Here is an 18,289-nt window from a genome sequence, read left to right on the forward strand (position 1 = left end):
TTGGTGACATTTACCCATCTCGACAGACGTATATTATAAAGTGATAATAATTAAAGCAATATGGTGCTTGTATAAACAATGAAACAGAATAGAATGTCCAGAAATAGACCTAATAATGTATTTAATAAAAGTGATCTTTCTAAGCTACAGGGACAATGTTTAACACCCAGAAGGAGGGGCTAAATCTCCATGAAGTTCTTGTTCTTAGCTCATGTGGCCTGGGGAAGGGGCTGATTGACAAAGCTCAGGGGGTCATGGGGAGGAGCCCTGACACTAGCTCTGTTTCCTCTTTCAAGGCTGCTGAGAGAGACTGGGAAGAGAAGCGGGCAGCCCTGACCCAGTACAGCGCCAAGGACATCAACCGGCTGCTGGAGGAGACACAGGCTGAGCTGCTCAAGGCCATCCCTGACCTGGACTGTGCCAGCAAAGCCCACCCAGGACCCACCCCCACCCCAGACCACAAGCCCCCCAAGGCGCCCCATGGTCAGAAGGCAGCCCCCCGGACAGAGCCCAGTGGGAGAAGAGGTTCAGGTATGGGGATGTAAGGCCTATCCTCAGAGCTTGACTTGTGGGGGAAGCACTGACAGTGAGTCATGGTAGCCGGGCTGCCAGAGAAATGGGGTGCTAGCCATTAGCGGTCACTGGGGGATCGGGATACAGAAGGACAGGGTGAGCTGGAGTCCATCCAATTTTCTCCCCACTCTGAGGGCAGGGCGGTACTGACCTGTATGCCAGGGCCCTGACATCCCACGCCTGCAGGATGGTGGTGGGGGGGCATCTGAAGGAGAGGTACGGCCATCGTTGGTTCATGCATGTCTTCCAGTGACCCTGCCTGGGAAAGGTGCTTCAGAGAGCTCAGAATTTACTTATTTGTTTTTATATGTATGGGTATTTTTCCTGTATGTATATATGGGCATCACGTGTGTGTCTGGTGCCTGAGGAGGCCCGAGAGCGCTGGATCCCCTAGAATGGGAGTTTTGGATGGCTTTGAGCCACCACGTGGGTGCTGGGAATCAAACCTGGTCTTGGAGAGCAGCCAGTGCTCTTAATTACTGACTCATTTCTCCAGCCTCAGATTTTTTTTTTTTATTTAAAAGATTTTTAATTATCTTATTATTTGTGTGTGTGTGTGTATGTGTGTGTGTGTGTGTGTGTGTGTATGTGTGTGTGAAAGTGCATACATGTCAGGGGACCACTTGTGGGAATTAATGTTTTTCTTCCACTGTGGGATCATGGGATCAAATTCAGGTCACCAGGTTTGTACAGCAGGCACCTTTAACCTCTGAGAGATCTCTACAGGCTGTGCTTTGGATTTAATGGTGTGACAGACTATGACATTTGTTGGGCACTGACTACCCAATGCCTTCTGGGTGCAGCAGTTGAAGAATGCAAGACACAGTCATTCCCTCCTTACAAAGAGGACAGACTCCAAATGGTTACATAATCTGTCCCGGGCCACACTTAATGCATCCCTAGCCCAAAGGAGCTAAGTGCGGCTCCTGAGCTGGCCTGGAACTGTCCAGTCCTAGGAAAGAGAATACTTTGCAATGGAGCCTTAGGAATGAGCAGGCACGTCCCCGCCAGTGAGCACACCTTCAGGGGACAGAGTGACAAGTACGTGGGGGGGGGGGGGTGAATGCTGCTGGGTTGGAGTAGGGTCCAGAGCAAGGCTGAGAGCTTGTGGAAGGTGCTGGGCTAGGAACTCAGACTATTTGGGTTGGTGGAGAGCCCCGGGAGAATGAAAGGCAAGGGTGTTATGGTTTGAGTGACCTTTTAGCGGGTTGCCATGGAAACCAGGCTGGAGGAAGGGGGATGGTGAGCGGGACCAAGCTCCTCAGAGAAAGGATGAAGCCCAGTCTGGTGGGGCTGAGGGACAGCTGTGGCCACGAGGCGGCTCAGAGTGGCACAAAAGTGGCTTGAGTGTGGCCTTGGGCCTCTGGTGATGTCAGGATGTCCATGCTGGGTCAGCAACTCAGTGCCAAGGTGCCACAGTGTTCCTGGCTCCCTGACAACCCTGAGCAGCTGAGTGCCATTGGAGGAAGTGGGGCTGGCATAGGAAAATGGAAAGAGAGGGGTCCTGCCTTCCTCTCCCCTGAGCTGTCCTCTTGGTTGTTCCTGGAGGAACGGGAGTGTGCACACTGTTGTGGTGGGCCCCTGACCCCAGGTCCCCACTGCTTGCAGATGAGCTCACGGTGCCCAGATACCGCACAGAGAAGCCTTCCAAGTCGCCCCCGCCACCCCCTCCCCGCCGGAGTTTCCCTTCCTCCCACGGCCTGACCACCACACGCACTGGAGAGGTGGTGGTCACCAGCAAGAAAGACTCAGCCTTCATCAAGGTACACCCCAATTGGTGGGATTCAGGGGTACCTTAAGGGGAAGCTTGAGAGGATGGCAGTCAGGCAAACAACCCAAGATGACATCTAGCTTGGATTTTAGGGCTGTGTGTTGTTCTAATCCCATAGCCAGCTCTGGCAGGGACAAGGGTGGGTCTTCCTGGCAGGGAACTGGTGGAGCTAGGGTTGGTGGTGGGTGTGGAGAGCCACTGCTGGAGGGAGAGAAGAACCTAGGCTTGATAAGATGTGGGGGCTTTACAGAAGGCTGAGTCCGAGGAGCTGGAGGTCCAGAAGCCCCAGGTGAAGCTCCGCCGGGCCGTGTCTGAGGTGGCCCGCCCTGCCTCCACACCACCCATCATGGCCTCTGCCATCAAGGATGAAGACGATGAGGAGCGCATCATCGCTGAGCTGGAGGTGGGTCAGGCGTGACGGAACGAGGCCTCTGCCAGGCTCAGTTCCTTGCCAAGCCTTCCTCGGGGCTGGGCAGCAGGTCCTGGGCAGGCAGAAGAGTGCCAGCCCTAGGACCCAATCTGCTTAGCTTCCGTTTCTTCTCCGCTGGGAAATGGAAGGAGACAGTCTAAAGTTGCTCCTGGTAGGTCTGAGTTTTCGTTATACTCTCTCAGATTCCTCTCCCCGCCCGCCCCCCAGGATCCAAAGACCCACTACTCTCTGTCCCAGACCTGAATATTCCGAGCTTAATGAGACCCTACCCAAGCAATCTTGAGGACAGCTCATGCTCCAAAACCCCTCAGGCCTTAGTGTTCTGGGCCCAGAATCTTGGAGACCCTTGTGCCAAAGGGCCTAGCATTACTACAAGTCACCTCTTATAGAGGTCTCAGAAATCTTTGCCCCATGCCAGAGTCTCTGACTGTCAGGGCCGTATGGAGGCCTGAGGGTCGAGGTCCAGTGGGTCAGTGGCCATGGTGAGGTGCCAGGGGGTGAGACTAGGGCCCTTGCCATCCTGGGCCACCCTCCATAGGTGCCTAGGTACTCAGCCAGTGCCTGGGTCCTCACTGGGGTCCCATCCTCCAAACCTGCCCCTGCCTTCTGCTCCCCAGGTCTTTGAAAGAAGTTCAGTATCTTCCCTTCCCCCTACGCCCCGTCGCCAGCCGATCCCCATCTTGCTGTCCCCCCAGGACCTGGGGTCCCCTGGGGGCTCAGCTCTGGGCTCCCCATGGAAGGTAACAGGCCTCTCGGGCCTCCCCGCACCTCTCACGGCTCTCTCTGCCTGTTCCTCCACAGCTTCCTTTTCCGCACCTCTCACGCTAACCCGCTAACACGCCATGTACACCAGCCTCTCTGCCATTGCCCCAGCTTCACGCCCGTGGACTCACCCTCCCGCACATGCCAAGGGCAGCGCGCAACCGCACAACTTGTCCCTCCCCGAGGCTTCGGGGGGGGGGTGTCTCCCTGGGAGACTGCAACCTGGGTGTCCAGTGTGACCCTTGAACTCTCTGCAGACCTGATTCTCTCTGGCTCTCAGATGCCTTGTTTCCATTTACAGCCTGAGTTAAGGCTGGCTCCAAAGCCTGTGGGTTGTCCTGGACCAAGATTGGAATTTGAATCTTGTTCAGAAAGTGATTTAGAGTACAACCTGATTTGACCTTGTCTTGAGACCTGCCTGGTCCCTTCCTTATGCCCTGCTCTGCTGCTCATGCCAGGGAAGGCATGTGCTTCTCCCACTGAAATCTATGCCTTGCACTGGGGCGAGGGGGGGCGGGGTTGTGGGGGTGGGGAGGGTCAGGATGGAATGGAGAGGGAGATGGCTTCCCTAAGCTTCTCCCTACCCCATGGCCATTCTTGCCGCCTGTGTCAGGAGACTTGATGAGAGAAGCCCATGGCCTTCCTTGGCTGCTGGTTTTTTCTTCCAGCCTTGGGAAGTTCTCCTTCTCCTAAACTTCAGCCCTTGCTGCTCTCCCGCTGCACCTTATTTCCTCTTGGGATTGTGGGGGTGGGGCTGCTGTCTGCAACCCAGGGACTGTGTTCCAGGAGGAGGGTGGGGAAAGGTCTGGGGAGGTCTCCCTATGCCCAGTCAAGTTGGGGTAAGAGGACCTCAGTCCTCTACTTCCTGTGCCCACACCCTTCCCTTCCTTGTGTGGTTTTCCCCAGCCCACAGTGGGGTTCATGATGGCTGCCACCAGCATTGCGGCTTGACTCGAGGCCTGGTGGCCTTTGGCTTTCTGTCAGGGGTGCAGACAGGCATCAGAAGGTGGGCAGTGCTGTCTGGAGTCTGTCCCAGGAGTCCTCAGGGGCTGAGCATTGTGAGGGGACCACTTCCTGACTGGTTTTGTCCTCAGCACCCAGCTCTGTCCCTTTCTGGTTCTGGGACTCAGTCATGAGGGGACCCAGCAGGCAAGCCCCCTTCCCTGGCTGCCTGTCTGTCTGCATCCTGAGGCACGGTCAGGCAGAGGAGCCTGACGAACGGGGTGGCCCTCTCTGCCTTCCCTGTGTGCACCCTACTTTCAGGTAAGCAGTGGCAGGGCCGGGTGGGTTGTCTTGGGAGGGGTAGGAGGAGTCTCCTCACAGCGTGTTTATTGAAAAGAGCACTGAACTTGAACCTAGGCTATCTGAGTTCAAATCCTGGCTCTACCATTAACTTGCTGAGGATTGGACAAGGTGTGTGTTGTAATGCTCCTGGCCTGTGAAGCAGGGACAGGGAGAGTGACGGTCATTTCATGGGTTACAGAAAGCATTGAAGATGAAGACATAGGCCATCGTGTCTGACACGGGCTGGTACTTAGAGTTAGGACAGAATTCACTCAGGTTCACAGGGCCCCTGAGGCCCCTGGTCTAGTCCAGAGCCGTAGCCAGGGAGCTCACGCAGAAACAGGTGCCCAACTGGAGCGTTGCCCAGAGTGTGAGACCAAGGAACTAGCCATGGCCAAGCTCCTCCCCTTTAAGTTCACTGGGGATGGGCCTCATGGGTGTGAGTGCAGAGCCCAAGATGAGAAAGATGGCCCCAACCTTGAGGTGGAGGCCAGCGTCCACTCTCTGCTCATGCTGAGGAAGGTCTCGGTTGTTTGGGTCAGTTTAGCCAGTAGCTTGTATTTGCTCCAATGATGCCAGGCACTTAATAGGATGTCTTCATGGACTCATTTAATTTGCTGCACACCCCATGTTACTATCCCATAGCGCATGGGATGAAGCCTGAGATTTGCTCCCAAGTTTACCAGGGTGTTGGGAAAGGGACATACCCCCATGCTTCTGCAGCTGGCATTGACACCAGGAAGCAGGAGTCCACGGGCTGTGCAGGATGGAGAGACACCTGCACTCAAGGCTCAGTTTATTGGGTGACATGATCAGGACTTTCCCCTGACTCAGTTTCCCCATCTGGGAGAGGAAGTGAGTGCACCCCAGCTCAAAATTCAGTCTGCAGGGATCACAATCCTTCTCGTCTTCTGTCCCCCCAGGCTGCCTCAGGTCCCAGGGTTCTTTGTATCCCTGAGATCATCTTGACAGAATGCACTTCCGGCTCTCCCTCTCTGCCAGAGAGTAGCTTAGAGGACCTGGGCCCCAGGACAGTCCCCACACCAAGACCCCGGACCTTGGCCAACAGCAGAAGGGCTTGCCATGGCCCACAGGCCTTGCTGGGACTAGCTGCTGAGGTACTCTGGTCCAGGAGCAGCTCGCTGTCCAGACAGGAACAGACAATTCTACGGAGCCCACACAATGCAGAAGCTGGAGTTCTCTGTCCTTGGGGACCATCGCTAAATGAGACTCGGACTGCTGAGACCCACTCAGAGGAGACCCCTCAAAACTCTGAATGTGATGGTCAAGCTTGCAGTAGAGGACAACAGGCCGTCGGCGCAGGCCACCCAGTACAGGATGCTACCCCACTGCGCATGGACAGTCTGGAGGAGACGCTCCAGGAACTAGAAGCCACCCTGAGCGAGATGGGCGCCAACACCGCTCTGACGTGTCCAAGCAGCCCCCAGCCCCCACCCTCATCCCCTCAGGTGGCTGCCTCCCCCTTCTCTCCTGCTGCCTTCCTGCTCCAGTCTCTAGGCCTGCAGAGTGGAGAGAGTGGGGCCACAGAAGCTCGGCCGCCTCCATCATCTCCACTGTCTTTGTTTCAGCCTACCTCCCTCTGGGAGCCCTGTTTCCAGGCCAGGGCCTTTGGGCAGAGCCAGGGGCGGCCGGGAAGCCGGCTCACCCAGGACTCAGCTGTGCTGTTTGGGCGTGAATCAGGAGGGCTCTGGCCCTGCCTGCTCTCTGTGAACCAGGGAATAAAGCTTTCTCCTCTTCTCCACCCCTTCCTCCCCCTCCTGTCTCTGACTCTCTCTGTTGCTGTCACTTCACGGATCGTGCGCCTCTGGGGCCCCGGAGTCTCTCTGGGAAGGGCTGTTCCATGGGGGAGGGCCATGGGGCCAGACGTGCCCCATCTATGGGGCGAAATCTCACCTCTTGCCTTCTGCTCTAGGGGTGGTGCGGACCTGGGGATGCTCTTTTATTAGAGACCCCCAATTCCAACTGTCTCCTAGGACCAGGAAGGTGTCTTTGGCTGGGAGTTGAGTGGTACTGGGGCCCTCCCTGTAAAAGTGGCTTCCTAGGAGGATACCAGCTGCCTCGGGGTCACTCAGGAAAGTCACACATGAGCTCTAACTAGCCTGATCATCTCCAGGGAGGCCTTGAACCTGGGCTCAGAGGGACTTAAGTCTTGGGTGCTTATGGGGAGTCAGCGAGGGGTCTCCAGGTATCCAAGGGCCTCCCTGGGGAGGTCCTAACTCCGGTTAGGACCTTCACTCAGTGCTTAGAGTTCCATGCAGAACGGTTCCACCTCAGCCCTCTCTCTCTTTCCACAGAGTGGTGGTGGCACCGTGCCACCCATGAAGGTGGTGACTCCAGGAGCCTCTCGGCTGAAGGCAACCCAGGGCCCAGCAGGCAGCCCCGACAAAGGCAAGCACAGCAAGCAAAGGGCCGAGTACATGAGGATCCAGGCCCAGCAGCAGGTGAGGGTGGGATCTGGGACTCCCAGGCCCCTGGAGGGTCATACACCAAGCCTCTGCTATGTGCCCCTGTTCCAGTGATGGTTTCAGTGATTGTGGGTCCCTCCCTGTCATGATGCCCTCCATCTTGTTCCTTCTTGCAGCCCCGGTGCTTTGGATCTGGTATAGACGTGAGTCCCTGAGTTCACAGCCAGTTTTCTGCTCAAGGACAGAGGAGCCTTGCTCCCTGCCTGTGCAGTGCCTGCCCTGTGCAGATTTCACTCCCTTCCACAGTGGCTGGGTCACTTCTAAAGCCAGCCCGTACCGCAGCTATCTTACCCTCCTGCCCGCTTGGCCTCTGTGCATGGCTCCCACCTGTTCGGCACCTTTCATTCCGCCCTCAGCTCAGGAAGAAGCTGCTTTTGCGCCCGCCCGTGTTTCAGTCACAGGTTGGTGGTGGGCTCAGCTGACCTTTGGAAGGGTAGATGAGGTGTGGTAGGAATCCTGCAGGTGCAACAACCCCTTGGGGTTCCCTTTTTGGGTTTGGAGTTGACAGACTTTGCCCATGGTGCTTGTGACCCTAGAGCCTGCTTGTGTGGTCCGCCTGGTTGGAGAGTGGAGGAGGCCCTGGATGTAGCTGTAGAGAGCCCTTCAGTGCGTTTGCTCAGTTCAGAACCTCTCCTGAGTGCTTCTTGTGTGCCAGGCCTGTTTGAGGTCCCAGGAGGGCCTTATTCTGTCCAGATGGAGACCCTAAGCTCGGAAGTAGAAGGTTAGGGATGGCCAAGGCTGGCTGTGAGGTTGAGCCTATAGCAGAAGAAAGACCTGCACAGCAAATAGTATTAGAGCCAAGACTGACCTAGCTATCTTAAAGCCCATCCACCATAGACCCCAGATAACCCTAGTACACAAGCCTTACCTACCTGTTGCCTCCTAGGAAGACAGGCGCTCAGTCCTCTCTAGACCTCTCCATAGGGTGGGGCAAGGCCACCAAGGGCCACACAGGCTTTCTTTCTCTCACTACCCTAGGTTATGTGGCTGTCTAGACACCCCCCATATCTGTGCCACTGTAGACTCTACCTGGGTTGGTATTTCCCACCCCCAGCTCTCCCATCAGCCCTCCCTGGTTCCTTTGTGAACCTTGAAAGCTTGTTGGAAGGTTTGAGCTGGAGAGTACATCTGCTTGTATGCCCTTGGCCCAAGGATCCTCTTCTATGGAGGAAAAGCTACCGGAGAAGGTTGTCCTCTTAGACCAACCGTGCAGCCCTGGGAGGGAGGGATATGGAGCTGTGAGGATGGAGGGACACCCACCTAGCCAGACAGATGAGCTAAATCAGCCCCGAGGGCCAATGAGGTGACAGATGTCACAGACAGGTCACTGTCTTATACCTGGCTCCTTTCTGTTCCTGCTTTACTCTGCCTGCCTGGGCCACTGCGGTGGGCGCCTCCCCTCCACCCCTTCTCCGTCAGCGTCTCCAGCTCTTCCACTGTCTAGTCATGACACATCTCTCCAACCTGTGTCTTCCCCAGGTGTCCCCCCAGAGCCACTGCCCAGCTCCCAAACCCCACAACTGCTGGACGCCACTGGTCCCTTCCTGCCCCTCCCCATCCAAGCATGGGCCTCTGTCCCACCCTGCTGCCCTTTTGCCAGCTGTTCCTGTCACTCATGTTGTGCCTGGGTTTGCCCTTTCAAAACATTGCTTTCTGGCAAAGCAATAGATGTTTCTTGGGAAGATTTTTAAATAAAGGCAGCAGTAAAGAAGCAGATATGGGAGGTTTGGCTTAGCAGAAGATTCCCTGCCTGCTAGTGGGGAGACCCCAGGTTTGAGCCCCCAGTACTGCAGGAAAACAAAAAATTAGAAAACCAAACCAGACCATGTCACCACCTAATTCGTCATCTTCTAAGGTCGTCTCTGTGACTACTGTCACCTCTTATCCGTTCTCTAAGACCTGTGAGGACTTTCTAAAATGCGTTTTTGATGATAGCTTACACACAAAGCTGTTTGAAGTCGGTGTCCTCAAACCCAGGCTGAATCCCTTCACTGCTGGCCTGGGCCCTTCAGCTGCTCAGTCCTCACGGCTGGTCCTCCGCTGGGCTCTGCTCCATGTGCACATGCTCCGGCCGCCTGGATCACTAAGACAAGGTCTCTCTCAGTTTCCCAAGCAGACCCTGAGCTGTGGATTCTGCCTCAGCATCCTGAGTAGATGGGATGACAGGCCTGTGGCACTAAGCCTGACCTCAGAGCTCCCACGTTGATGAGATGAAGAGAATCGGAAGTGGTGGGGACCAGGGAAACCGAGGCAAAGGGGAAATTCCGAGAGGGCCCTGAATGGCAACAGGCGTGACAGAGGCACCGAGGTGGCCGGAAGAGCCCTTGCGTGCTGTGCATAGGACCTAAAGTGGGTGGGGTGGAGGAGTCCAGGACTTGGAATAGATGTGAAACCGTGGACACTTCCTGTAGGCCAGCCACTTACTCTGTCTCTTTTAGTGGCTCACACGAAGGCACCACCAGAGAGCTGAGGGAACAGAGACCAGGGACTAGTACTAACCGGAGCTGTGAGCACCCTAGGGGGAGAGAGGAGGAGATAACCTCACAGAGGCAGCTCCCTTAGTCCCTTGGTAGCACCAGGATGGCCTGGCTAAGGAGGCCAGCAGGGCTTGCGGCTCCAGCTTGATCCAGCCCCCTAGGGGACTCTTGAGTCAGAGCCTGGAGAGACAGGTGTCCTAGAGTAGCCTGAGAATCTGGTGCAGAGTGGTCTAGCAGGGGAGGGTGCTGCCATGTACCCCGGGTCCAGAAGTGTCCCGCTTCTCCCAGAGGAAAGCTGAATCTCTCCGAGGCCTCTGTCTGTCCCAGAGGTTCTGCTTCTTTTAACAAAATCAAGACCCATGGGTGTAAGGAGGGGCTGGAGAGATGACTCAGTGGTAAAGAGCAATTACTACTCTCACTGAGGACCCAGGTTCAGTTCCCAGAGCCCATATAGTGGCTTATGACAATCTGTGGCTCCAGTTGCAGGGGATCTGGTGCCCTCTGCTGAACTCCATGGGCACCAGGAACGGACATGGTGCACAAACATACATGCAGGCAAAACATACATACACGTAAAATAAAAATAATAAATCTTAAAAAATAAAACAACAACTCACAGGAGACCATTGGCAGGTGACATGGATGTGACGGGAACCCTCAGAGACCGGATAACTCCGAGCAGCATAGAGTTGCCAAGCAACCTGTTCCCTTTGCTTTAGTGGATCTCGGATGGAGTTGCAAGCCAGGGTATCCCCAGATGGAAGCTGGTTCTTGAGAACTCCATAAAACATGAAATCACAGATGGTCTCCATGAGGAGGTACTGGGGAGACATCCCCATAAATGTGTGGATGCAGCCAGGCAGTGGTAGCGCACACCTTTAACCCCAGCACTCAGGAGGCAGAGGCAGGTGGATCGTTGTGAGTTCGAGGCCAGCCTGGTCTAGAGAGCCTCTGCTTCCCAAGTGCTGGAGTTAAAGGTGTACATTACGGTCACCTGGCTTAATTTTTTATTAATGTACACGTGTGTGAGCCTAAGTCAGTTGGTATGTACCTGGGAGCCACTTGTGTGCAGGAACTCATAGATGCCAGAAAAGGGCGTTAGAACCCCTCAGGCTAGAGTTACAGGGGGCTGAGTTCCCAGCCCTCAGGTCCTTCGCCAGAGCAGAAGCACTCAACCTTTGAGCTGCCTCTCCAGCTTGGAGTTATAAGTTTAAGTGGGGAAGTGAAGGCAGAAGGGGGGGCGTGGCAGAACCCAGCTCAAGGCAATTAGCAGAGAGCCCTTAAGTGCCTGTTTTGAGTTTGTTTCAAGGTCCAGGAGGGCCCGGTCGCACCTGGCCCGTGGCAATGGACAAAGAATGCCGTGGGGGGGTAGGACCCTGCCTGATGGTGAGGGCCACAGTAGAGGATCCACTGCTGAATCCACAGCTTGCTTTGATTCTTCTGAAGGGGAAGGGAAGTCTTGGGTACCAGCTGACACTTTGGTAAAGCCTGTATGAGTCACTGGTGGGCCACTTGTCCGCCTGCCGAAGAGAACACAGTTACCAGCAATGTCGCGACCTCCTGCCTTCCTCTGCCGTAGGCAGGGCTTACTGGAGGTGGTAGCATTCCACCCCAGGGTACTTGGGAGAGCCTTCCTAGCAGCTGGGTGGCTCCATAGGTCTTAGGGGAGGACAGGCCCAGCGTTGATCTTGGGAGCCTCCTCTTCACTCCTTTTCCTTACAGTGGCTTTTGTCACGGGTTTGTCACTGGTTTGGTTTGTTGCGATGGTCTCACTATATAGCCCAGACTGGGTTGGAATTTGCTAAGTTCTCGCCTTAGCCTTGTTTTGTTGTTTTTTGCTTTTTTTTTTCCTGGAGACAGGGTTTTTTTTTGCGTAGCCTTGGCTGTCCTGGAACTAGCTCTATAGCCCAGGCTAGCTCGAATTTACAGAGATCTGCCTGCTCTGCCCCCTGAGTTCTGGGATTAAAGGCGTGTGCAGCTACGAGCACCTGGCTTTTTTTTTTTTTTTCCATCAAAGCCTGGTAGTTAAATTCCAGGTGGGTCATTGGATTCAGTCACAGGATTCCAGCAGTCCGGTCTGTGTCACTCTCACCCAGCTCAAAATGCACATTCCCACCCCAAAGTGGAGATGATACTGGAAGGAAGGGGCCCTAGGAATCTGCATTTGCGACACATGCCATGGATTGTCCTTTGGAGATGATGCAGGTGGCTCTTAAACCCTACTTGAGAGACCATGACTCCAAAAGACAAGCCCTGGATCAATACAGAAGTGATGTGTGCGCACGTGCACTCAGGGTCTTCTGACTAGGAGAGTGAGCCTGGGAGCATAGCCTGGTCTCCAGCTACCATTAGGACCACTCAGAGCTGGGGCCTGGGGACAGGGAGGGCTACAGTGGGGATGCTGGGCTGGCGGGGGCGGGGCAGGGGGTGCTGGTGGTGGCAGGATGCCTCCTCGGAGTTTCCAGGTGGGGCTAGCTCACCCCCGCTTACACCAGGGGCCTCCCACCCAGGCCAGAGGTGGCACCTGAGCTGGGCTGAGCTACTGACCCCCATCTGCTGGCTTCAGATACACCCCTGTTGCTGCTAACCTTTTACTTCTTTTCCCTCCCTTCCCCACCCTCCCGTCCCTCGTCCCCTCTGCCTGGGTTTCTCTGGCATCTCCTCTGTCTTCTGTCTTTCCTCTCAGTAACCATGGACTGAAGCCACCCCACTCTGGTTTCCGGGCCTTTGATCCAACCCCATGCCTCCCTCACCCTTCTTTCTGCCCCCCAGACACTTCCCCACCCTGTCCCCCAGTTCAGAGGACCACTTTCCAGATGTCCCCTCTCGTTTCTCGCTTTCACAGTTCATTTTCTCTTGGACTTATGGAATTTTTCCATTTTTCAACACTTCAAGCCAGGAGCCAGCATGGAGGCTCTCCTTCGCTCTCTCTGACCCCTGACCCCTGTTTTTGTTCCAGGCCACTAAACCATCTAAAGAAATGAGCGGGTCGAATGAGACCTCGAGCCCAGTCTCAGAAAAGCCCTCTGGTTCCAGAACCTCCATCCCTGTATTGACTTCCTTTGGGGCAAGGAATTCTTCCATCTCCTTCTAGAAGGCCTCATGCCACCACCCCAGCCTGCCCCTCCCTCCCTCCCTCCTGCCATTGTTCCCCGCTTCCTTTCATGCCCACTCCACCCTCCCCACTCTCACCCCTGAAGGGTTTTGGGGCCATGGCCCTCAGCTCTCTCATCCCCTCTCGGTGTTTTTGGTTTTTTAAGTGATTCTCTTTCAATGATCATTTCTTTTCTTTTTTTTCTTTTTCTTTTTTCTTTTTAAAGAGCAAAAGAGAAAACTAAAAACCAAACACACCGACGTTCCTTGACTTCCTGTTCCCTAATGGGGAGGGGGGCCCCTCGGCCTACTTCCTATCATCTTCTCTCCCTCTGCTCTTTCACCCTCTTCCTCCCAAGTCCATCCAATGTCCCCACCTCCCCTAACTTCCCAAGAACACTTGGAACCAACTCTGAGCCACGGAGACTTGTTGCAGCGGAGAGAGACACCGCCCCCCTCCTGTTCGTTACTGGGTTCCTTCCTGGAGGAACAAAGGGACATGGACAGACTGGACAACGGACCAGGGAGACAGACCCTGGCCTGGGAGATGCCCCACTGCCTGTCCAGCCTTCGAAGAAACACACCTCTGCTGTTGGCCTGCGGCTTCCTCTCGAACCAGGGTGGGCCTGTGGGCAGGCCTGCTGGATGGGATTGCCAGAGAAGAGGCCAAGGCTGGGGGTGGGGAGGCACTTGGTGGGAGGGGAGGAGCCGGCTCACTGTTGCTCAGTGTCTGGCTGGTGCTAGCTAAGGACAGAGGAGCCCCCCCCCCGCGCCACGGTTCTGGTGGGTGCTCCCCTGTTCTGGTGGGTTGCTCCTGCGTTCGGTCTGCCCCTGGGGCTCTGCCTTGGGAGAGGGCAACCCTGAGCAGGGCACTTGGTAACTTTTAGTTTTCTAATTTAGCACTTTAAATGCCATTAACTTATTTTATGGGGGTGGGGTGGGCAAGGTGGAAGGGCCTAGACACGTTTGGAGGGTGGGTAGGGACTGGTTGTGAGGGAAACAGGGAGAAGGGGGGTGGGTGCAGTAAAGACTGACCCTTAGCTGGGGGCAACATGACCTTCGGCCAGCCTTTATGATTTGAGGGTTTTCAGGGAGGGGTGAGATATGATTTGCCTATGGGGATCTGGTGACCACTGTGAGGTGTTTGAGGGTCCCCAAGGCAGAGCCACCAGCTAGTATTCCAGTCTATGGATACCTTGTAGGGCAGACTGGCTTTTGGGTGGGCCCTGGAGGCAAAGGGAGAGGCTGGTTGGTCCTGGCCTGGTCCCCAGCAGGCACAGAGGGGCCAGAGTGAGAAGGAAGGCTGGAGGGGGCTCCCTTTGGAGCACAACGTAGAGTAAGCACAGAGGTGTGGTCTTGAGACTCATCACCTGGTAAGCACAGGAAGGAACTGTTGAAGGGGCTGAGCCCCAAGACCCTGGAGCCTGGCAGGGGAGGCCAGTGGCAGCTGTTGCATTTGGGGAGGGAGGGAAAACTGGGTTCTGTTTCTTTTCCTCTTTTTTATTTTCTGCTTCTGTTTTGCTGGTTCACTCTTGTTTTCTAGCTTTGATCATTTTTGTACCAAGGCAAGCAAGCCTTTTTGAAAAATAACAAAAGAAGAAGAAAAAATCCCTCCTAGAAAAAAAAGACAAAAATAAAATAAAAAAACCACAAAAAAAACCACAAAAAAACAAAAAAGAAAACAAACAAACAAAAAACCCTAGAAAATAGGGGGGAAAAAGGGACCTCACAATGATGCAATTACTTTTAATTGCAAGCAACTCTTTACATTTAAGTGAAGTGTCTTAACATTTTATATTGTTTTAAAAATATATTTACATATTATATATATATAATATACGTAATATAAATATATATAAATATTTAAAAAAGAAAAAAAAAGAAAACCACAGCGCACTCTCCCTGGCTGCTGTCTGGCAGGGGAGGGAGCTGGGGACAGGCGTGTGGCCTGGCTTCTGTAGTCGGTGAAGCAGTTTGGTTTGATTTGGCTGTACAGAGACCCCTGGCTTGGGAGGGGAGGGGGAGGGGCCCCTCCACTCCATTTCTCTTTGCTTGCTACTCTTTGCTTGCCCCCACACCCCCTCAGCCCTGTGACCTGAGTGTGCACCCCTCTGTCATTGTCCTGAGTTGAGTGTCCTTTGTGGAGGGAGGGGGAGCTGGGACAAGTGACCATCTATACAGGGCTGCCCGGGCTCTCAGGCAGGGCCTGCGGGATTTACATAGTTCTTCGCTTTGGTTCCCGCGCATGTGTGTGTGCTGGGAGGCATTTGTATGGGATTGTGTGCAGCCTGTGTGTGTGCACATTGGCACAAGCTTACATAACTTCTGCGTGTGCACATGCGTGGAGTGTGTGTACATAGGCAAAACTTACATTGTATGTGTGAAGCTGTGTACATGTATGTGAGCATAACCTGCCTGGGCGTCAGCATGATTGTGTGAAAGGAACCTTGGGAGGGAGGTGTAATGTGTGACAGACATGCCTGGCTATTCATGTGAGGACCGTATACGGATGGATAGAGATAACACGAGCTGTGGGTATGACTGTGTTCCGGTGCAGGCAGGCATGTGTGTGTCAGTGTGCGTGTGCACGTGTGTGCTCCATCATCCTGCACCACTCGCCCGGCTCCCCTCCTGAGGCCTCCCTCCCCGCACCTTCTCAAAGCCCACAGCACGCCAGTGCCCCCCTCAGCTGCATGCGCCTCGCCGCTCTGTCCATCAGTGTGTGCTTGACAAGAGAAACTGCCACATTGGGGGACCCTGTACCCGGTCCCCTCACCCCTTCCCACTGTGCTGTGTTACCCGCATGGGGGGTTCTCTCTGGCCCCTTCCACAATATACTGTTTCCCCAGGGGCCTCAGGTCCAAGGCTTTAGTGGGGTCCCAAGTAGGGTCCCCAAGGCCTGCCTGGCTCCACACCCACCCCATCCACCCCGTAGGGCCTGTGTCGGTGTAGCAGTGATGGCTTCTGTGGACATTCTGTGACCTGTCAGTGTAACTTGGCAATTTCTAAATGGAAAGGGTTGCTGTGTTTTCTGTCTCTTTTTTAATGTCCTTCTTTCTCCCCTGCCTCCCTGCTTTCTTCCCTTCCCTTCTGGTTTTTCTAGCCAAGTGTTGGGGCTTTAATAAAACTTGTTTTTTTTTTTCTCTCCTGGATCTTCTTCCTCTGGGCTTCTGCCTCGTTATTTCTGTTTTTCATCTTCAGGGGCCTGGAAAGAATTGGGGTGACTAGCAGAGGGGTGGGGGCCCTCTGAAACCAGCATGGCCATGGCACTGAGAAAGGACAGACAGGACAGGAGTCATAGGGCTGGCACTACCTAGGGCACATGATTACTGATACCCCCGGAATATGGAAGAAGGACCTCACTAATTATTTATTTGTTTATTTGGACTTTCAAGGTAGGGTTTCTCTATGTAGTCCTAACTGTCCTGGAACTGGTTCTGCAGACCAGGATAACCTTGAACCCAGAGATCTCTGTTTCTGCCTTTTGTGTGCTGGGAGACATCATACCTTGCTAACCCCACTCATCCTAAAGAACCAGCTCCCACCTGCTGACACAGGAGAGGCCCCATCTAGTCCTCACGGCCACCAGTGAGGTGACAGCACCCGTGAGTGGCAGAGCCAGCACAGAGATACTAGGCATCTTTCCTGAGTCCCAGAACTAGCCATCTGTAAACTCACAATTTGAACTCCGCTCCACTAGCCCCAACAGCAGCGCTTGGAGGTGGACAGCCCCTGTGGGGGTTCAGCCTGTGGCCCTTTGGGAGGAATGACCCTTCATGTCATTTCTAGGACAGTCACTTTCAGACTGGCACTAACAGGAACCCACACCTGAAACACCCGAGACGCAATGAAATGTACCTGCTACCCACAGTGCACAGAGAATGGGCAAAATGCCCTGCTCAGGGTTTTCAGGTATTAGAATCCGAAGGTCTTGCCACGGTTCCTGCATGTTCTGTCTTAGAGGTGTCCCCATATTCTGCTTGCCAAGGCCCAGAGTTACCAAATCTTTTCTATCAGCCACTCCCCAGTCACCTCTGTCCCATGAGGTGGCAGCCCTTTAGGGAGCCATTAGCACCATTCTCCTTTAAGGCCCACTAGCAGGCCAGAATTGAGAAACTGCTCACTGTTTACAGGGAACACTGCTTCATGAGTCACCTCTTGCCGTAGCCCCCAGAAGACCTCAGACGCCAACGCAGCCAGACCTCATTCTATGTAGAGGCCGTCCCTGTGTCTTAGGATGTCAGCAAGTCCCATTGTCGATTCCCCTTCACATTCCTGGAAAACAAGAGGTCAACCAACCACCCCCTTCTCCCTCTCCTTCCATTGGCAATTAAGAATGGAGAGCAAATAGAGTCATCACACCTGCTTGCCAGAGATTATGCCGGCCACTCTCTCACCCCCAAATGACTTCCCAATAGCCCTGGCTACTGTGCCTACGTGCTCCCAGGACTAAAAGCTAGCTTCTGGCAGGGGAGCCAGCCAGCACACAGGCACGCACCTACAAACTGACCGACAGCAAGTAACGGAACAAAGGCTCAACCATGTAACTATGGTGGCAATGAGCAATGTGGAGCTGCCAAGGATGACCAGGCCCTGAGGTCCATTGATTCGGAGACCTTGAGTATGAGGAGTGGAAGAGCTGGGGAGCCGGCTCATAGGTGAGGTGTCTGCTGTACATGAAGGTTTGAGTTTGAATTCCTGCCACCCATATAAAAACCAGGCTTAGTGGTTCGGGCCTGTGACCTCAGGGCGGGAAGAGGGTGCTGGGGACAGATCCTCTGAGATCACTGGCCAGCCACCTTATCCAAAAGGTGAATTCCAGATCCAGTGAGACCCTGCCTCAAAAAAGAGGTTAGAGAACAAGAGGAAGACACCTACTTCTGGCCTCTGTATTAGTGTGAATGAGCACACACACCCATAATATGAACACACAACTTTAAAAAGTGAATCACTTCCCAATAAAGGTGGATCTCCATGAGTTGGAGGCCAGCCTGGTACACACAGCAAATTCCAGACTACCAGGGTTATATAGTGAGGTCTTCAAAAACAACCCAAAACAAAAAAGAGCAGTAACAAAGAGAGGAGTGGGGTTGGGAATGGGGGGCATGTCCGACATCCCAGCACCTGAAAAGTGGGAGCGGAAGGAATTCAAGTCGGGCTGAGCTGCTCTGAATCAGAGGGCAGTCTGGGATACAGGAGACCCTGTCTCAAAATCAAACAAGAACTGAGAGGTGGCTTAGCAGGTAAAGGTGGAACCCACCCACATGGTGGAAGGATTGCACTGCCTCCTGCAAGCTGTCTTCTGACTGCCACAAACATACTGTGCCTGCCACAATAACATATGTAAATCAATAAATAACATGTACAAAAAGTGGGTAGTGTGCTTACAAACCCATCCGCTGGGGTGGGGCAT

At 54.2% G+C, this 18,289-nt stretch overlaps 1 protein-coding gene across 8 annotated transcripts in view; it reads left to right on the forward strand.

Moving 5' to 3' along the window:
* Positions 1-13,011, forward strand: part of Srcin1 (SRC kinase signaling inhibitor 1) — a 63,709-nt gene extending 50,698 nt beyond the window's left edge. For 4 of the 8 annotated variants that reach the window (XM_038326742.1, XM_038326737.1, XM_038326739.1 and 1 more), the window contains 5 exons: positions 297-531; positions 2,182-2,336; positions 2,595-2,747; positions 3,392-3,514; positions 5,744-7,089. In XM_038326742.1, the coding sequence (XP_038182670.1) occupies positions 297-531; positions 2,182-2,336; positions 2,595-2,747; positions 3,392-3,514; positions 5,744-6,787 (1,710 nt within the window). In that variant the 3' untranslated portion in view covers positions 6,788-7,089. Of the gene's footprint in view, positions 1-296; positions 532-2,181; positions 2,337-2,594; positions 2,748-3,391; positions 3,515-5,743; positions 7,090-7,135; positions 11,587-12,742 lie in introns of those variants that run through there. The other 4 variants (XR_005285058.1, XM_038326740.1, XM_038326741.1 and 1 more) reach the window with 4 other exon arrangements.
* Positions 13,012-18,289: the final 5,278 nt, after the last annotated feature.

This window comes from Arvicola amphibius, chromosome 4 (assembly GCF_903992535.2).
Source record: "Arvicola amphibius chromosome 4, mArvAmp1.2, whole genome shotgun sequence".
Lineage (NCBI taxonomy): Eukaryota > Metazoa > Chordata > Mammalia > Rodentia > Cricetidae > Arvicola > Arvicola amphibius.